General features: G+C 40.1%; 2 protein-coding genes across 6 annotated transcripts in view; one reads left to right on the forward strand and one right to left on the reverse strand.

Annotated features, from left to right (window-relative positions):
* Positions 1-4,307, forward strand: part of LOC129721259 (phospholipase A1) — a 58,698-nt gene extending 54,391 nt beyond the window's left edge. For all 5 annotated transcript variants that reach the window (XM_055673609.1, XM_055673606.1, XM_055673611.1 and 2 more), the window contains 4 exons: positions 1,266-1,365; positions 1,564-1,721; positions 1,939-2,193; positions 3,675-4,307. In XM_055673609.1, the coding sequence (XP_055529584.1) occupies positions 1,266-1,365; positions 1,564-1,721; positions 1,939-2,193; positions 3,675-4,168 (1,007 nt within the window). In that variant the 3' untranslated portion in view covers positions 4,169-4,307. The remainder of the gene's footprint in view (positions 1-1,265; positions 1,366-1,563; positions 1,722-1,938; positions 2,194-3,674) is intronic.
* The window catches only part of LOC129721258 (rho GTPase-activating protein gacF), a 128,379-nt gene that overhangs the window by 95,463 nt on the left and 15,400 nt on the right, over positions 1-17,516 (reverse strand). Inside the window, exon 2 of the mRNA XM_055673605.1 lies at positions 15,999-16,713. Coding sequence (XP_055529580.1) covers positions 15,999-16,148 — 150 coding nt within the window. The 5' untranslated portion in view covers positions 16,149-16,713. The remainder of the gene's footprint in view (positions 1-15,998; positions 16,714-17,516) is intronic.

A 17,516-nucleotide genomic window follows, 5' to 3' on the forward strand; every position in this document is an offset into this window, starting at 1 on the left:
AATATAAATGCTGTTTTTACATCTAGTAATTTGAATTGCTACGGCAGATTTTGATTGCTACGATCAAGCACATAATGTGTTGTTGCCAAAATAAAGCAAAACTTCATAGCGGGAAGGAAGGGCGAAGCCCTTACTCGACATATCGAGACGTTTACTGCTGAAATATGTGACCAATCGGCAGCGGTTTGTTTAAGCCGAAAGCAAATTCGGGAAGCCAGCTCATACTGGCGCAATCCGCTACGCTACGGCTAACAGAATATAGAACATATATTTTAAATGAAAAAGAAAAATGCTTAGATTATTCCCTTGAGAAACAGTAAAATGACTCTCAGAACGCTCACAGCTCAGTAAGGCTCTAATTTAGTATCTAATTTTGATGGTGAGATTCCCATGTTTTCGATAAAATCGTCGAAATTGCCTCATATCTGGACAAAACATGGACTTTGTACACATTTTTGCAAAAATGTAGGAAATAAAACAAAACACAATTGAAATAATTTCAATTTTAAATTTTATCATAACATTTTTCACGATGATAGGAATCCATAATAAAAGTATTGCTCGGTTACCTCTTTTACTGCAGACTACGCCCGGTAGTCGTTGCAGCAATCAATGTCTCATAGATATATGCCTAGATATGTACTTATGAAGAGTCGCTGCACTGTAGGCACTCTAAGCCTATTGACTGGCGGACTCTCACCTATTAATAGTTTCTCTTTTGTTTGCCGACCAATGGTCAGAGTCCTGATGCCACAGCCATCGTAAGCTAGACCTATAGATCATTTTGAAAAGAGTTTTCCACAGCGAACTGAAACGAGCCTCTGCAACTGACAGCTTTTCCACGAACCAGTGTTCCACAATCAGTCTCCGTCGTTCGCTGTCGGCTGATTTATTTGGACAACGTTGTCAGGTGATGGGATTTGCAATTAATTATTAGGTCCTTCCCGGTGGAGCAACCGGCTCGAATTTGGCTTTCTGGCTATTGGCCACAACCACGTGGTTTCGTGACTACCGAGGCAATTTCTTGTCCTTGATTCACTGCGTTGATGTGCAATGCTTTTTGTTTTTTTTTAAATGCATTCAAGTTTCAGTTGACATAAATCTTCAAAGTATAGCCCAGTATCGTATCGTTCAACTAGAGCGCACTCTTTTTCCATAATAAAAATTTCCACAAAAGGAACTTAACAATTCAGTCCAGTCATGGTTAGCATCGTTATCTGTCACTTCATCGTTTTTTATTTTTTCTCTCTTCCACTATCAAACAGGTGGTCTCCCTTTGATGTACAGCCCGGCTCCAAGAGGCGACTGTGAAAACTGCTGTCCTATTAGAGAGCCAAAAGATATTCAGTTTTTTCTCTTCACAAGGTACGGAACATTATGGCAGTCATTATTTTCTTCGCTAAAAACTAGAGCAACAGTATCTATTCTATATATTCAGTTTTAATATGCAGCAAGCAACGTAAAATAAATGTGGAGAATTTTTTTTTTGAACTGGTTGTTGCTGCATCGACATCATGGATTAAAAGTTTCTGATGGCTTTCTACTGCATTTACCTTTTCACAGAGAAAACCGCGATAAAGGAGATGTACTCTACGTTTCCGACAAGAAACATCTGAGAAAGTCCCACTTGAACAGGACTAATCCTTTGGTAATCTATATGCATGGCTTCTCGGAGCGGGCACCAGGCGGCGAAGGCGAAAGCAGCAAGCAAATGCGAGATGGTGAGTTAAAATGGTGAATTGTTGCACGACTGCCTAGGGCTGGAACAATTTATCATCATCTGTCAGATGGAGCTTTTTGTTTTCACCAATACGTTTTCCTATTGTAAAGTCCGGCTCGCATTCTGGCCGCGTTAATAATAATTAATTTCTTGTGTTGCTGTGCTACTGGTTTTTTGAAAGTAAGATAATGCTTTCTATACTTGCATGGTTCGGACAGCGCTGCTCGACGCAAACGATTACAACGTAGTCCTGGTAGACTGGAGCCCACTAACGGCGTTGCCCTGGTATGTCAATTCGGTGCAGAATGGACCACGAGTCGGACGATACATTGCCCGGTTTATTCGTTTCCTCGTGCTTTCTGACTTTCCGCTGCAACAGATTCATCTGATAGGATTCAGCCTCGGAGCGGAAGTGGCCGGGTTTGCTGGCAAAACAATGAACGAGTGGGGCATGAAGCTGCCGAGGATAACGGGTAAGGATTTGTGCCATTCATCTAGAGTATTTTGCTTATTCGTTTCTACTCGAAGCCATAGATCAATGCGGAGCATTTATATCTAAATATATTGATTTATTTGAGCTGAACGCTATCTTGCTGTTGTACTCTCTAGAGTAATCGATCAATCAATTATTTTAAATGCTTCCCTAGCCGACAAGCTGTCATTAGTGGAAAAATGATAGCTGTTCTGATAAACGTTGAAGAGCACAGCTAGGCTTTAGATGTCAATCAGGGAATACTGTTTCAACAGACTTGAAATTTATTTCGTGGTGGTTTTTCACCCGAAGACTGGTACGAAATATTGCGTACCTACATTTATTAGAATTATTTATATCCGTGTTGCTACTGAACGGATTTTTTTAATAAAATTTTCTGACATTTTCGACATTTTGAAACTTTTTTAAATTTTTAAAAGAAATCTGTCTTTTTAGAGCTTTTTCAAAAAACAGTTTTTAGATAGACAATTTGGTTGCCTGAACAAATCAAAGTGCTTAAAGAGAAAAATGTTTATTTAGCAAAAACTTCTTCAAACTCACCAGTAACAGCAAGCATAAATGCTAAATTTATCGATATGTTAGTTCATTACTCTTCCGATCCAAATTATTACGGTGTCATTTTCTATTTGCTTGAAACCATGGCAATCCTGAGAATATGCATCGTTTTCACGCGACGAATGTAAGATAAATGACATCGTTGGCTGTTGAAAAACCCGAGAACAATCAGTAATAGATGGAAAAACACGAAATATCAAATTATTTTTGAGTTATTGCCACATTTCCTACCAGCTATGGCTAGGAATGCGGGAGGGAACGGAAGAGCCAACCGCATCGGTTCTTCCCCAAAATATGAGCTAGTGAACTATAAGTTGTGTTTCATATCTCTGACCACTCCGTACACCCAAAGCCATTCCAATATATTCCTGCCCTATTTTTGTAACGTTCATAAGACATTGACATACCCCAAAATACTAAGTGTGTAACTAATTTCACATTCGTGTACATTCATTGATATAACGACCTGATTTTTACTACTAATGAAAATACGTAACAACGTTTTGGGTGCCTTATTTTATACCAATACCTACTTATGCAACGTAGAATCCATTTTGCCACAGGAGAATAGCGAAGCGAAACGACAAAATTGGAAGACGTTGATATGCCCGATAAACGAGGCACCCACTGCTTGTTTGGAGATTCTTCTACTTCCGTTGCAGACAAAAACAGTTTGAGAAGAATGGAGCAAGTTCTGCTCCCGGGTACTATTTGTGTTGGCCCTGAAACTGTTCTTCACAAGGATGGCGATGAGTCAGTCGTTTCCATCCAGTTTTCAACTGTTTGGAAAACATAGTACTATGTATTCTGATATGTAACGTGCAAAAAAAGTTACACGATTTCCTCTGATGACATTTTTTTTCATTAAAACTATATGTACATTTAATTGATTGCTTTTGCTTGCAGGATTGGATCCCGCCTTTCCACTGTACGTATTTGAGCGTGCCTCGCAGCGACTCAGTCCGAACGATGCCGAATTTGTGGACGTTATTCACACCGACGGAGGACTGCTGGGCTATCCTTGGCCTCTGGGACATGTTGATTTCTATCCGAACGGTGGTGTCCCACTGCAACCGGGATGTGCGCAGCAGGAGCTGGCAAAAAATCGTTGGTTAGGGGTTATAATCGGTTGCAGTCACGCGCGTGCTTGGCAGTATTTCGCAGAATCGTTGGCCAGACCGAAAAGCTTTCTGTGCGATCGCTGCGAAAACAGCGATGACACTACTGAGGAAGATTTTACCACAAGCAGCAACAGCAGAAGCACGCGGAGCAGCAGCAGTAATTGCACAATGAACAAAGAGGTCTATATGGGAATGCATGTGGATAAAAGTTTACGAGGAAAGTTCTACCTAAGTACAAATCCTGAACCACCCTTCGGGAAAAATCTTCCGTTAAATTGAGCTAGATTTAACAGTGGATTGATGTGTTCATTTTGTGTACATAGTAGCGGTTAAACTAAAGTAGACATAATTTTAAGTAGGATTTTATTAATTCTGTATCGTTCCGAATAAATATTATTATACTTTGTAGACATTAAAATGGTCATTTAAAAAAGTGTTAACCCGTTTCAAAACCAGAAAGAAGCTAACACAGAACGTAGTCGTGTTTTACTTAAACATTTCCCCACGGGACATAAGGGTTCTTACTGCTTCTAAAGTAATGACAGTCTTAAATTTTAAATCCAAATGTGAACAGTGCTATCATTTCAAACGTATTCAGAGAATTGATTACGTTGTTCCTGGTATATAATCGCGTTTCAACCCTCCGTGCAATGGAATACACCGATAACCCGTCCCAGTGTAACTAAAGGGTCGTCAATAAACCCGGACGGAGTTTCATTATAGAAATTATTTATTTATAGCGACCATTTCACCGCTTTATCGGAAGGTCGTGGTTTTCGCGCCTGGTGACAAAAACCACTATAGCAGCGGTGGGTGGTTCTAACCAATGGGTTGGCTTCTTCGAAGTTTAGTTGCTGTATTTACTAGTCTAGGATTTCGGGAAGCACTTTGAACTGTCAAAACGGAAACCGGTTGTCTCGATCAGTGTGATTATTTTCTAATCAGCTCTTGGTTGCTTTTTGAGAATTCTATTGGTCAGAATTCCTTCAACCACTCATATGAAGTCTATTAAACACAGAAGTAACGCAACTGAGAGAAAATATTATCCAGCAGGTCTTGCGTAAAAACTCGCTTTCCGGTACTGCATAGTCAACAGCTTTTCGGTAATTTCAAATCATCATCGTAAAATTCAGTTGATTTTTATTACATTTGGGTACTTTCTAAAAACAAAATAAACTTTTAAACGACCGCATATTTTGCACAGTTGCTCCTCCGTGATGGATCTGAGTTAGTGTAGTTGCACAAAAAACCACCGTAAGATGGCTAATTTGGGATAAGTTTACCATCTTCAATATACAACAATTTAGTAGTTTCCACTTCACATAGATTGATAACGGCGCTGGTTACGTCCTTACGGTCGGTTAGGGAAGAAAAGAAGGAGGTGTAACAATCGTTGTTGCCAAAGAACGAATTTGCCGCTGCATCTTTAACGACACTAACGGAAAGGAAGGTTACTTTGTCACCGTAATCACTGACGGATTTTTATACTTTACCATTTTCCCGCCGCTAACACTCTTGTAACTCTTTGTCTTCATCGAGTCGAGTCAGTTACACCTGCAGCATCGGCAAATTTCATTGCCTAGAGATTCTAAGGTTAGTTTTTTTTTTAATTTGGCGTGGGTGAGGCATGGGTCAAAGCGGGGTGAGGGAAGTGGGGGTTAGGGAGAGTGGAGCGGAGAATAAACCCATGCGTGGACTTTTACGCACCGAACAGTCTTTTTTCTGACACCGAACAGTCTGGTTCTACTCAGATACGAACTGATGACCATTCGGTGTCATCTTGCGGCTACGGGCCAGGCTTCTGAAAACGACTGTCTGTCCTAACAGCAAATTTCAAACTCTCATTGTACAGTAAAGTTCTTTTTTACGCGGGTTGCTTTTCTCAATTACTTCAAAACGGTACAAGATATCGACCTCATTTCAATCACGTTTGCCGGTTTAGGCCAAAGGTGATCATATATCCGTTTTCAAAAAAAAATCACAATTTTTGGTGTAAATACTGAAAATTTAAAATGTTGAATTTTGGTCTCTAGATTGACCACTATCATAAATATTCAAACAAAGTTCAAACATTGTAAAACGGTATTTTTCGTTACATTTGCAACTCAAAAGTCTTTATCTACGCGATTCCATACAATTTTGGGACACATCCTTCGTGAAAAAAAGACCTTGCTTTGCTCCCCATACGTTCGGTTTATAGTCCGACGGCCACTGACGACAGCACACACATTCAATGCCAATCTGGCTGTTATTTTTCATCTCCTTATGAATGTTGGTTCATCCAAGCTGTCGCTAATGACAGCCTTTACAGTACGAAATCCTTCAGCACAAATTTGAGCCTGAGCCTGTCAGCCCAGGTGATAATGATTCATGAGAATAAGGCCGATGCTATAATGCAAGCGAGGTAGTGCGAAACACGTCTTTTCTCGTGTGGGGAATAATACGCAAGGTCGAGGACTGGATGCGCTCCAGGAAACTGGAGCTAGCGCATCATAAGATGGAGGTCACGGTTATGAACAACCGTAAATCGGAGCAACAGATGGTGGTCAAAGTCGGAGACTGCACCATCACCTCAAGGAGATCTTGGGGGTTATGGTTGACGCTAAGCTCACGTTCGGGAGTCACGTCGACTATGCCTGTAGGAAGGCCTCATCGGCTATTGCAGCACTATATCGTATGATGTCCAGCACTATATCGTATGATAGCTCAGCGGTTTATAGCAGCAAGCGAAGAATTCTTCCCAGCGTGGTTTCGTTCATACTTAGAGCTCCAGAGCGCTAGGTACCAACAGTTACCGTGGTAAACTGAAACTGAAACTGAGCCTGTAGGTATCATGTGCTCAAGAGTTGTGAGTGCGTATCATACGGTGTCATGCGATGCAATCTGTGTCTTGTCTGGCATGATGCCTATCAGCATCGCCAACAAGGAGGACAGAGAAGATTTCGACCAACGTGACACAAGAGGCATACGAGGTACCAGAAGGTCATTCCCGGTGCTCCGCTGGCAGCGGAGGTCGTGAACCCTTCCAACGCATCGGAACCAAGGCCTTTCGAAAATTTAAGAAACAGGCATTACGAAAGCATCTCAAAGGAAAGCGGTCAAATCTGAGGAGCACATGAAGAAAAAGTGCGTTTCCGTACAGAAAAAGCTGCAGTCGTAAAAAACCCAATGAGTCGAATAAAGCGTAAGGTGCGAGCGTACGGTTATGGCATTGAAGTTGAATGGAATAAATCTGCCAAAAACTTACCTATTTGGTATTTTATTGTCTGAAAGTTTGAAATTGATCGGTCAACTAGGTAATTTTCTACAGCGTTTTCGCGTGATTATTGCACTCATTGTAACGGTTCTTTAACATATTGCTACGCGTTAAGCCCTTCAAAATAGTCGTTTGTTTCCAACTCCCCATTCGAGTGAAATCACTTGCTAAAGAACCACAATTTCATCCAAGGAAACAAAAAGTAGTCGCTCGCGACTAAATCAGGGAAATAGTGTGGGTGGAGAACCAGTTCGTAGCGCAAATCGTTCGATTAATCGGTCGAATCGCGAGCAGAATGAGCAAAAGCGTCGGTGAAAGAGCACTTTCCAGTCAACATTTTTATACGCATATTCGTGTTTCGATTGAAATATCCGTACTTGGTTCCGGACGGTCGACGATCCTGAGCGACATGAAGCTCCAAAGGATGCGGAAGAAGAAGACCGAGGGTAAAGTGACTACATCGCTGCGTGCGCTTGGTCGAGAGGTCAGTGCAACAAGCCACATAGTGAAAAAGTACCTGGCGAGCATGACCATATATGTCAGGAAGCGGCAGACCCGCCCACTGGTCTCCGAGCTGCAGGCAATGACGCAGCGGTAGCGGCTGAATAAGATGATCAAGTCGATTGTATCAATGAATCGCGACGTGGCGGTGGTGATGAACGACGATACCTTACCCTGGATGACAACAACTGGCAGGGCACTTCGTATTTTACTTCCCTCACGAAACAAGTGAGCTCCGAAGTGTTTATTTAACACACCAAGTTCTCCAAGAAGGTGTTGATATGGCTGACAATCAGCGAGCAGAGGATGTCAAAGTCGCTCTTCTTTCGCTCCGGACTGGCCGTGACGTGAACGGAGGAATTTATAGTACGAAGTGTCTGCCGCAAGTTGCGACGTTCATCAAGAAATATTATAAGGGGTCGTTCAATAGTTACGTAAGCAAATAGGGAGGGAGGGTGTGTGTGCAATTTTCTTACGTTATCTTACAAGGGGGGTGATTATCTTACGTACGAAAAACATCGTTAATGCAGTTGTTCGAATAACCATGTTCTCACTTCTCTGTCACTAATACTCCTCCATATAAAACATATAAAAACATCACCATAGAGTGGTTTTTGTCTAACTTGGTTTCATATCAAAAAATCTTCCGATGTCTTACAAGGGAGATTGAGAATTTCTGGGCAAACTTGGAGCGTATGATCTAATCCTACAATGTTATCGCGAAAACTGTAGAGAGATTGATAAAAACAAAACGAAGAAAACACTCAAAAACATTTCTTCATGCATGTTTTCTTCCATCATGGCGAAAGTTCCGGTTAACTGCCGCAAGTCAATTTTATTTTTCAAGCAAGCTTGATATTTTTACCTTCTTTGGAAAATTTATAAAATTTAGTGAACTATCTTAGTTTGTTTATCACCATTCAAAAACGTCCATTTTTCAATGCAAACGTTAGTCCCTAGTTAAACCCATAGCATGTTATATACTTCAGTAACATGCTTGAGATGATGATAAGGTCGATTAAGAAGATAAGTGAACAGTAAGCCTGTGTGAATACAGGCACGTAAACACATAGCAGCTAGCTTCTCGATAAATGACACTGCATAAAGGAATAATGAAAAACAAAAAGTATAAACTATAAGAAGCGTTCGGACAATGCCACAAAAGATCAAAACTAGTGGTGGAAAAAAAAACGAGAATCAAAAACAAATGATTTGTCGAGATGTATTCGAAGCAGAGTTTTATTGGTAAAATTGTTTGTAAGATAGCGAATGTTATTGAATAACTGCTTATGCTTATATCGAGTACTTGTTTACGACACGGAGGAGGGTCAGAAGTGCGTCCCAATTACCGCAGGAGTTCCGCAAGGTTCTATCCTGGGCCCGGTGTTGTGGAATGTCATGTATGACGGAGTGTTGAAACTCAAGTTCCCTGTAGGGGTTGTGATCGTCGGCTTTGCAGACGACATAACGCTGGAGGTTTACGGCGAGTCTATCGAGGAGGTCGAGTTGACGGCCGCGCACTGTATACGCAAGGTCGAGGACTGGATGCGCTCCAGGAATCTGGAGCTCGCGCATCATAAGACGGAGGTCACGGTTGTGAACAACCGTAAATCGGAGCAACAGGCGGTGGTCAGAGTCGGAGACTGCACCATCACCTCGAAGCGATCCCTGAAGCTCTTGGGGGTTATGGTGGACGACAAGCTCACGTTCGGGAGTCACGTCGACTATGCCTGTAAGAGGGCCTCATCGGCTATTGCAGCACTATCTCGTATGATGTCCAATAGCTCAGCGGTTTATGGCAGCAAGCGAAGACTTCTTGCCAGCGTGGTTTCGTCCATACTTAGGTATGGTGGGCCAGTGTGGTCCAGAGCGCTAGGTACTAACAGTTACCGTGGTAAACTGGAAAGTACCTACAGGCTCATGTGCCTGAGAGTTGCGAGTGCGTATCGTACGGTGTCATACGATGCAATCTGTGTCTTGTCCGGCATGATGCCTATCAGCATCGCCATCAAGGAGGACAGAGAGTGTTTCGACCAACGTGACACAAGGGGCATACGAGGTACCAGAAGGTCATTCTCGATGCTCCGCTGGCAGCGGGAATGGTCCAACTCCACAAAGGGCAGATGGACGCACCGACTCATACCGGAGATATCCGGCTGGGTCGGGAGACGACATGGTGAAGTGAACTTCCACCTGACACAAATCCTGTCAGGCCATGGTTGTTTCAGGCAATATCTGCACAGGTTCGGACACGCGGTGTCCCCCATGTGTCCCGAGTGCGTGGAGGAGGAGGAGACTGCTGAGCATGTCTTCTTCGTATGCCCCCGTTTCGCAAGAGCGAGGAGCAACATGATGGCTGTGAGCGGGCCTGGCACTACTCCGGACAATCTAGTCCGGAGGATGTGCGACGACCCGGACATCTGGAACGCGGTCTGTGCGGCCGCCTCTCAGATTGTTCTGGAGCTGCAACGTGTGTGGCGGGTCAACCACCAACACGCCAGTGGTAGCTAATTATCAGTCTCCAGGTAGTTAGCTAGGAGGTTATAAGAGTAAAGAGGGTGCATCACGCACAAAAGCCACTCCCCGACGTAATACTTAACCGTCGTTCCGGGAAGACCAGGGCTGGGGACTGGAGGGGTTTTAGTGGGTCGGGACAGGGATCAGTAGGTGTCTGGGCGAGTGTAACTACCCCAGCATCTCTCCCCTAGTCTCATCCCCACACCCTGAGTTCTCTTCTCAGGTGTCTGTTTGCAGATTTCCCCGCCACCTTTAAAAAAAAAAAAAAAAAAAAAACTGCTTATGCTTTGTCCGATTGTGCACGAATGTAATTCATCTTGGGTAAAGTTTCTGTCGACCTTACTTTTTGAAATTTTGTTATCGTTGAACGTTGCTACACATTATGTGAACAAGTTGGACGTTACTTGCCCAGTAGTTCAACTCCATAGATAACAGCTTTAAAAAACTAGCGATGCCAGCGACACTACTTACCTAGGAATAAATAATTTTATATTTGGATGCACATTAGGAATCGATCAAAAAAAATGTTAGTTTATCCATTCCACGTTCAATCCCACCTGGCGTTAGATTTTATTTTAAGATCGTCAGGCTCATTTGTGATTTTTTTCGGCCCTAAACGCTGACCGTTTGAAAACCGTCGAATAAATGCGACTAATGTACAAGTCTTGCACGAATTGATTTATGCTCCCTAATTCACTACAAAGCAAAGCCTTGGTACTACATTCTGATTCGGAACTCGACCTTCTGTTCATCATACACAGACTTCGCAGTCAACTGTCAAGTGTTCAGGACAGTTGCGGGGCTAGCGGTACAATCCTACTGACACTTACAGTCCCTCCCGAGCCGAGACTCGAACCTGCGACGACTGGCTTGTTAGGCCAGCATCGTACCTCGAGACCAGCTGGGTGGATTTTATTTCACTACATTGTAACTAATTTTAGAACTGGTGATCTCAACATGCGAATTTTCCTGCAAACGATGGATTGGGAAAACAACAGCCATGACAAAATTGCTTGTTGATAAGCTTCTCATATTACAATTCGTAGCAATAATACGTTGCTTTTTGCCTTTCACATCCCAGACATACTGGTGGGGTTGCTATTTACGCCAAGGAATCAATCAAATTCAATATTCGATTAAACGAATCTTTTGAAAACAATTGGTTTCTAGGAATATCAGTTGAAAGAGGCATGACGGTAGGAAATTTTGGAATTGTTTACCACTCCCCCAGTACAAGTAACCAGGTTTCTTTAGAAAATTTAGAAAACTGGTGGGATAATTTTATTGACTTGATGAATTAAATGTTATTGCTGGCGATTTTAATATCGATTTGCTTAATATACCAAATTCGAACCAATTGAGGCAATTGGCAGATTTTTCCAATTTACAACAAACGGTTTTTCAAGTTACAAGAATTTCCAGACACTTTCGTGCATTAATTGATCACGTGTTTTGGAAATTTGATAATGTTCATTCTTTCACTGAGGCCGATTGTAAATTAACAGATCATGAGACAATTTGCGTTGTACTTGAGAATGTCAAAAATCGTGATAATAAAGTAAAAATTAAGTGTTGGAATAGATACTCGAAGCAAGCCATGCAAGCCGAAGCAAGCAACAGCAATGTCTCAGCTTGTTTCGAGAAGCCTGAATTTTCAGCCAATAACAGGGAATTTCAACAATAAAGCAGCTGTTCTAACTAACACGCTAAAAGAGTGTACCAATAGCCTAGTTTCCGAAAAGTGTGTTGAATTGCATAATTCGAACAGCTTGTACTCTTTAGAACTTTTGCGTTTAATACGCAAAAGAGATAAAAAGTACAAAAAATTTTGCAGAAGTAATGATAGCAATGATTGGAATAGGTACACCGCTACGCGGAATATATACTCACGCACCTTGAAAAAGGCACGAATAAGCGATGAATATATACAACGGAAGATTGATCAACATCAAAATAATAACAAAGAGTTATGGAAAATTTTAAAAACATTAATGAAAAGTAAAGATAGTTGCCCGCAAACCATAACTTTTAATGGCTTAGGAGAACATTCGGCGCCAGTGATTGCAAGTAAATTCAACAGCTATTTCGTTGATAGTGTTCAATCGATCAATCAGAGTATTGATTTGGTCAACGAACCTCCCGAAATAATACAGCCGGTTCATAATAACTGTAATTTTTCTGGTTTTCTTCCTATTACTTTTGCACAGTTGAAAGATATTCGTTTTTCTTTGGAGAAATCGGCTGGTATCGACAATGTCAACGCAAAAGTAATACAAGATTGCTTTCATGTCATTGGACACGATCTGCTGGACCTTATCAATGAATCACTGCAAACAGGGCACGTGCCTCAGGTTTGGGAGGAATCACTTGTGGTTCCTATTCCCAAGATTAATGGGACGGATAAAGCCGAAGAGTTCCGCCCCATTAATATGTTGCACACATTAGATAAAATTTTAGTACTAGTTGTGAAAGGCTAGCTGATGGATTATTTAAATAGTAATGATTTGCTAATCCCAGAACAATCAGGTTATCGAGAGGGTCACTCTTGTGAGTCTGCTTTGAATCTGGTGTTAGCAAAATGGAAAGAAAAAATCGAGGCTAAAGAAACTATTTATGCGGTGTTTTTGGATCTAAAACGCGCTTTTGAAACAATTTCTAGGCTCTTATTGTTACAAACATTGGAGCGCTTTGGTATCGTAGGGACCGCATACAAATGGTTTGAGAGCTATTTGTGTGCTAGAACCCAAAAGACTCGTTTTAATGATTCTGAATCGGATTCCATTGCTAATACACTTGGTGTACCGCAAGGAAGTGTTTTAGGGCCCATTTTGTTCATTATTTATATTAATGACATGAAGCGAGTTTTACGGTTTTGCGATATCAATTTATTTGCTGATGATACTGTTCTGTTCATTGCGGCTAAGAATCCTAATGACGTTGTGGCACTTTTAAATCAAGATTTACATTATCTGGCGAATTGGTTGAAATTTAAACAGCTTAAATTAAATATTAGTAAAACAAAGTACTTACAAAGTATCATTTCTTCTGCCAACTCCAGACCAGACGTAAATATTGCAATTGATGGTGAGACGATTGATCGCGTAAACGAAATAAAGTATCTTGGAGTGATTATTGATGACAAATTAACTTTTAAGTCTCACATTGACAATGTCATCAAGAAATTGACCAAGAATACGGTATTCTGTGCCGTTTGAAAAATGAATTGACTGTTAGTAGTAAAATCAGTCTTTATGAGTCAATCATTTCACCACATATAGATTTTTGCCCATCCATATTATTTCTTGCAAACAATACACAAATTTTGAGACTGCAGCGCTTACAAAATAAAGTTATGCGATTAATATTAATATGTATTAGATGCACTTCCCCGAGTTTTATGCTGGACGCATTGCAATGGCTTTCTGTGAAGCAAAGAGTATATTTTCTGACAATGGTGTTTCAATATAAAATTTTTAATAATATGCTGCCTCGATATATGTGTAATCGAATTGATAGGGGAAGTGATTTTCATAGGTACAACACTAGAAACGCGGATGATGCTAGAAAACCAAACTTTCTTTTTGGAAGATCACAGAACTCTCTGTTGTACAAAGGAATAAATTTTTTCAATTCGATGCCAAGACAGGTAAAACGTGCAGCAAAAATGGCGGAGTTTAAAAGGCTTTGTATTTCACACATAAAGTCTGTTTTGTAGACAGATTATATAGAATTTTTTGTAAATTAATGACGAAGATTGTAAAATTTATGTATAATTTTTTTTTTATTTATTGGGTAAACTAAGCTATTATGATCACTGATGATGATGGATTTTTGTTTGAATTAGTTGTATAATATTCAATAGTAGAGTTTAAAAAAGAGTCGGCTACACATGTTTGAGCCACGCGCGCGTAGACTGACATAGACAGTCTGGGTATTGAGTACATCAGGATTAAACCCCTGAAATTGAAACAAAAAGCATATCGGGTTGAAAAGTTGCTTTTTGGTATGAAATAGCATATATGCTGTTATTCTGATTTTTGATATTTATCTGTTTTTACGATTTTGAATTAGGGTTGGGAGAAAAAACTGAAAGGGTTGGGTTTGCCTGTGGACTGTAAAGCTCGTTAACGAGAACTATAGTATCACAGAGAGAGAGATTCTCGTAGTTTTGGATCGTTATCCAGAATCAATTCTGATTAGTTGACACTCCTAAATGTTAGGTTCAATTCCTAACCAAGTCCAGATAATTTTCGGGTTGGAAACGTTCTGGATGAGCCTTGAATCCATGATGGTATTGGAAAACCGTTTTTTATACTCATTGTTAAATAATTGGTATACTTTTGAAGGGTTACTATGTCTGTATTAATAACCAGTCCGTTATTTGTTTGCCAACTGGTTACATTGTATGACTCTATATAATATCTTACTTAGATAAATCGACCAGCTCAAACCGATGTAGGGGTATGAGGTGGGACCATCATCATCATCATCATCAATAATTCAGTTCGCACCAAGTTTTCTCCTTGAGTATTTAATCAAACTTACGATATTCATGAAATATAATTCTGGGAACAAGTAATAAGTCGATCTTTTGCTATTAAATAGTCGTTATATGTCAACACAGAGAAATTTGTGTTTTCGTCGATCACAGAGATTGCATTATTTTTTGCAAAGTATGACTACAACCTAATAATTAAGAAACGTCCATCCTAATTAGTAAAATATTATGACAGTGAGCAAACTAACGTTTTACATTGACAAAAAATCAAGTGTAACGGTTAAAACTATGTTGTTGTGTAAAAACTTTTTTGGCTGTACTTCACCCGAAATCCGCATAATAGCAGCCATAATTCAACAAAATTGTTTGTTGGGTTGATTTTAATTGCTGTATTCGAATAACTTTATTTCAGAAACCTGTAACATTATATCACGTATCAAAAATGTGTTTGATGATAAAAACATTTTGCTAAACTGGTTGAACTTTTGCTTTGAACAATGTGTGACTTTACAAATTTGCAGCCAAATTAAAGAAGGTCGAAACAAGCAAAGTTGCTTTTTGTCATTCTCTTTGGACTGTCTCAAACTTTGTCTGGTGGCGGAAAATAAATTTTATTTATGTCGATCTTTTTAGGTGCAAATGGATTTTATTCATCATAATGGTTCTCTGCTGGAACCGAACTAACGTAGCCACTCGTGGCTATAAAACGCTAGCCTTTTCGCATTCCTACGACATAACTCTTCGCAGAGCTGGGAGTTATGCCAAAATGTCAAGTTTAGCACTCAAACAGTGTCTGGTTTCCAAGTACGATTTTTCGTTCAAAATAAAGATGCTGATTTTTCGTTCAAAATAAAGATGCTGATAACAATAAAAAAATCTATGTTCTCTAGAACAAGAAGTTTATATCAGAGACACCTCGATTTGTGAAAAAACTGTTTTAAAATTGCAAACTTTAAACCTGTCAAACATATAAAAACAATATCGAATGTTGGTTCTCCGTTCCGAAATCTATTCCGCAACTATTTCAAATAAAATTATTATTATTATTCCCACTTTGTAATAGTCTTTCACTTATCACAATCTATACTCGTTCTATAATAATTCCCGACTTTTGGCCTGTGCCTAAGCTTTAAGCTTGATTATTTCTCAACCATTTTGTGACTCATCCACTTTCTGAGAATGCTGTTTCAATTAGAAATGCTCGAGTTCCTAATTCTCCGTTTTTTCTGTCTCACTCTCCCAATGCACTAATCCAATAGCCGATTTCAGCTAACTACGTGATATCAATCAGCCTTCCGATCGAAAACAAACATAAAGCAATTACTTATTGGACTTACAATTTTGTTGTGTAACGCCGTCAGCTCCCGCTCGGTAACGCGACGATTGGCGGCCTCCCGGCGACGCTGCCGGTACTGGCTATACTTGTAAGCGATAATGGCTCCTGGCATGGCCAGAGCCTCCAGTGGCGATTTACGACCGAATGGCATCCTGATGGGGTACCGGCAGCTGCAGTTGCTGTGCTTCACCGGTTTATTGCTCGGTACACTTTGCCCCCTCTTTCCACGTATTCCGCACGGCACACTCGTTTCACAACCTGATTCGGTGCAGGTTTTTGTATGGTGAGCTTACGATTTCCTTTTTATGGACACTCTTGATCGGCCTCACTCCACCTTCCCAATTGTCACCAGAGATTCACTGAACACATAAACTAATCAACTGAATAAGCGATTTTCGAAACATAACACAATTTAATTTAAAAACACTGGCCTTTCATTGTAGAAGCCATACTTTCCTAAGATAAATCTTCTTGAACACGTGGTAGTGCAGGTTAAATCGGGCTTTGAAAATTCTAAACATTTGGAAGATCATCAACTATGAAGATAGATAACTTGTGCTGTTTTCTTTTGCATTTGCTTGTAATTCTTGGTGCGTTGAGTGGAAGCTCGGGGCTTTGTTGCGCTGTTGGTTTCACTCGCTAGAAAGTATTAGTAATTGATACTATTTTCACTGCGCCGTAACTATGGAACCCCTAGGAATTTTCTCGGGATCGATCTGAAAAATTGAAAAGTAAAAATCATCAGTGGAACGGACTGAAATTGTGTTACCTGTATTAGGACTTATGCGTAATTCACAATACTGCAAGCGTATCTGATCCAATTATGATACTAAATAACTTTATTTGAGTACAGAGAACGGAGCGGCCAAACAGTCACGCGAGCATTGGAATAAAAGATGTCTGTGCAGAACTTCAGAGATTCAGGGAATGGATTCAAGAGTAATTCACTAACTTGAGCATACGCTGTATTTGAAGAACTATAGCTCGGAAATCTTTGGTCGTATAGAAAAACTATTGAGCATGTATTGAATAAAACTAATAATACTTTATAAAAAAAGATGGAAATAATTTTTCTTTCAATAAAAAACTCTACTTGCATTTGTGAAACTATGTAAAAAGTCCTTGAAATTGGGAAGAAATATTTCTTTAGAATTAATATGATTCAAGAAGGTAGCAGAAAATGTTTATGTATAATTTTGAACTTCGAACAATGAATCTTATAAAATTACGAATGCATATCGTAATCCATCGGATTTTTCTGTATTCACGATAGCTCTTCATGAGACATTGAAAGCTGTACAAATGTACAAATACACTGAAAATATTTTTTCGTTATTCTCTGCACGCACATTTCGTAAACATGGAATTCGTAGATTGTACAGCACTTTTGCTGGATGTATAAAACATTCGTACTGCAAGTTATCGAATAGAATTGCAACTTTACGCATTATTTTGTACAATTCACGAATGTACTTTCGTATGAACGTGGATAACCACGAGTAATTACTTGAAGGTGTTC

This window comes from Wyeomyia smithii, chromosome 2, assembly GCF_029784165.1.
Source record: "Wyeomyia smithii strain HCP4-BCI-WySm-NY-G18 chromosome 2, ASM2978416v1, whole genome shotgun sequence".
Taxonomy (NCBI): domain Eukaryota; kingdom Metazoa; phylum Arthropoda; class Insecta; order Diptera; family Culicidae; genus Wyeomyia; species Wyeomyia smithii.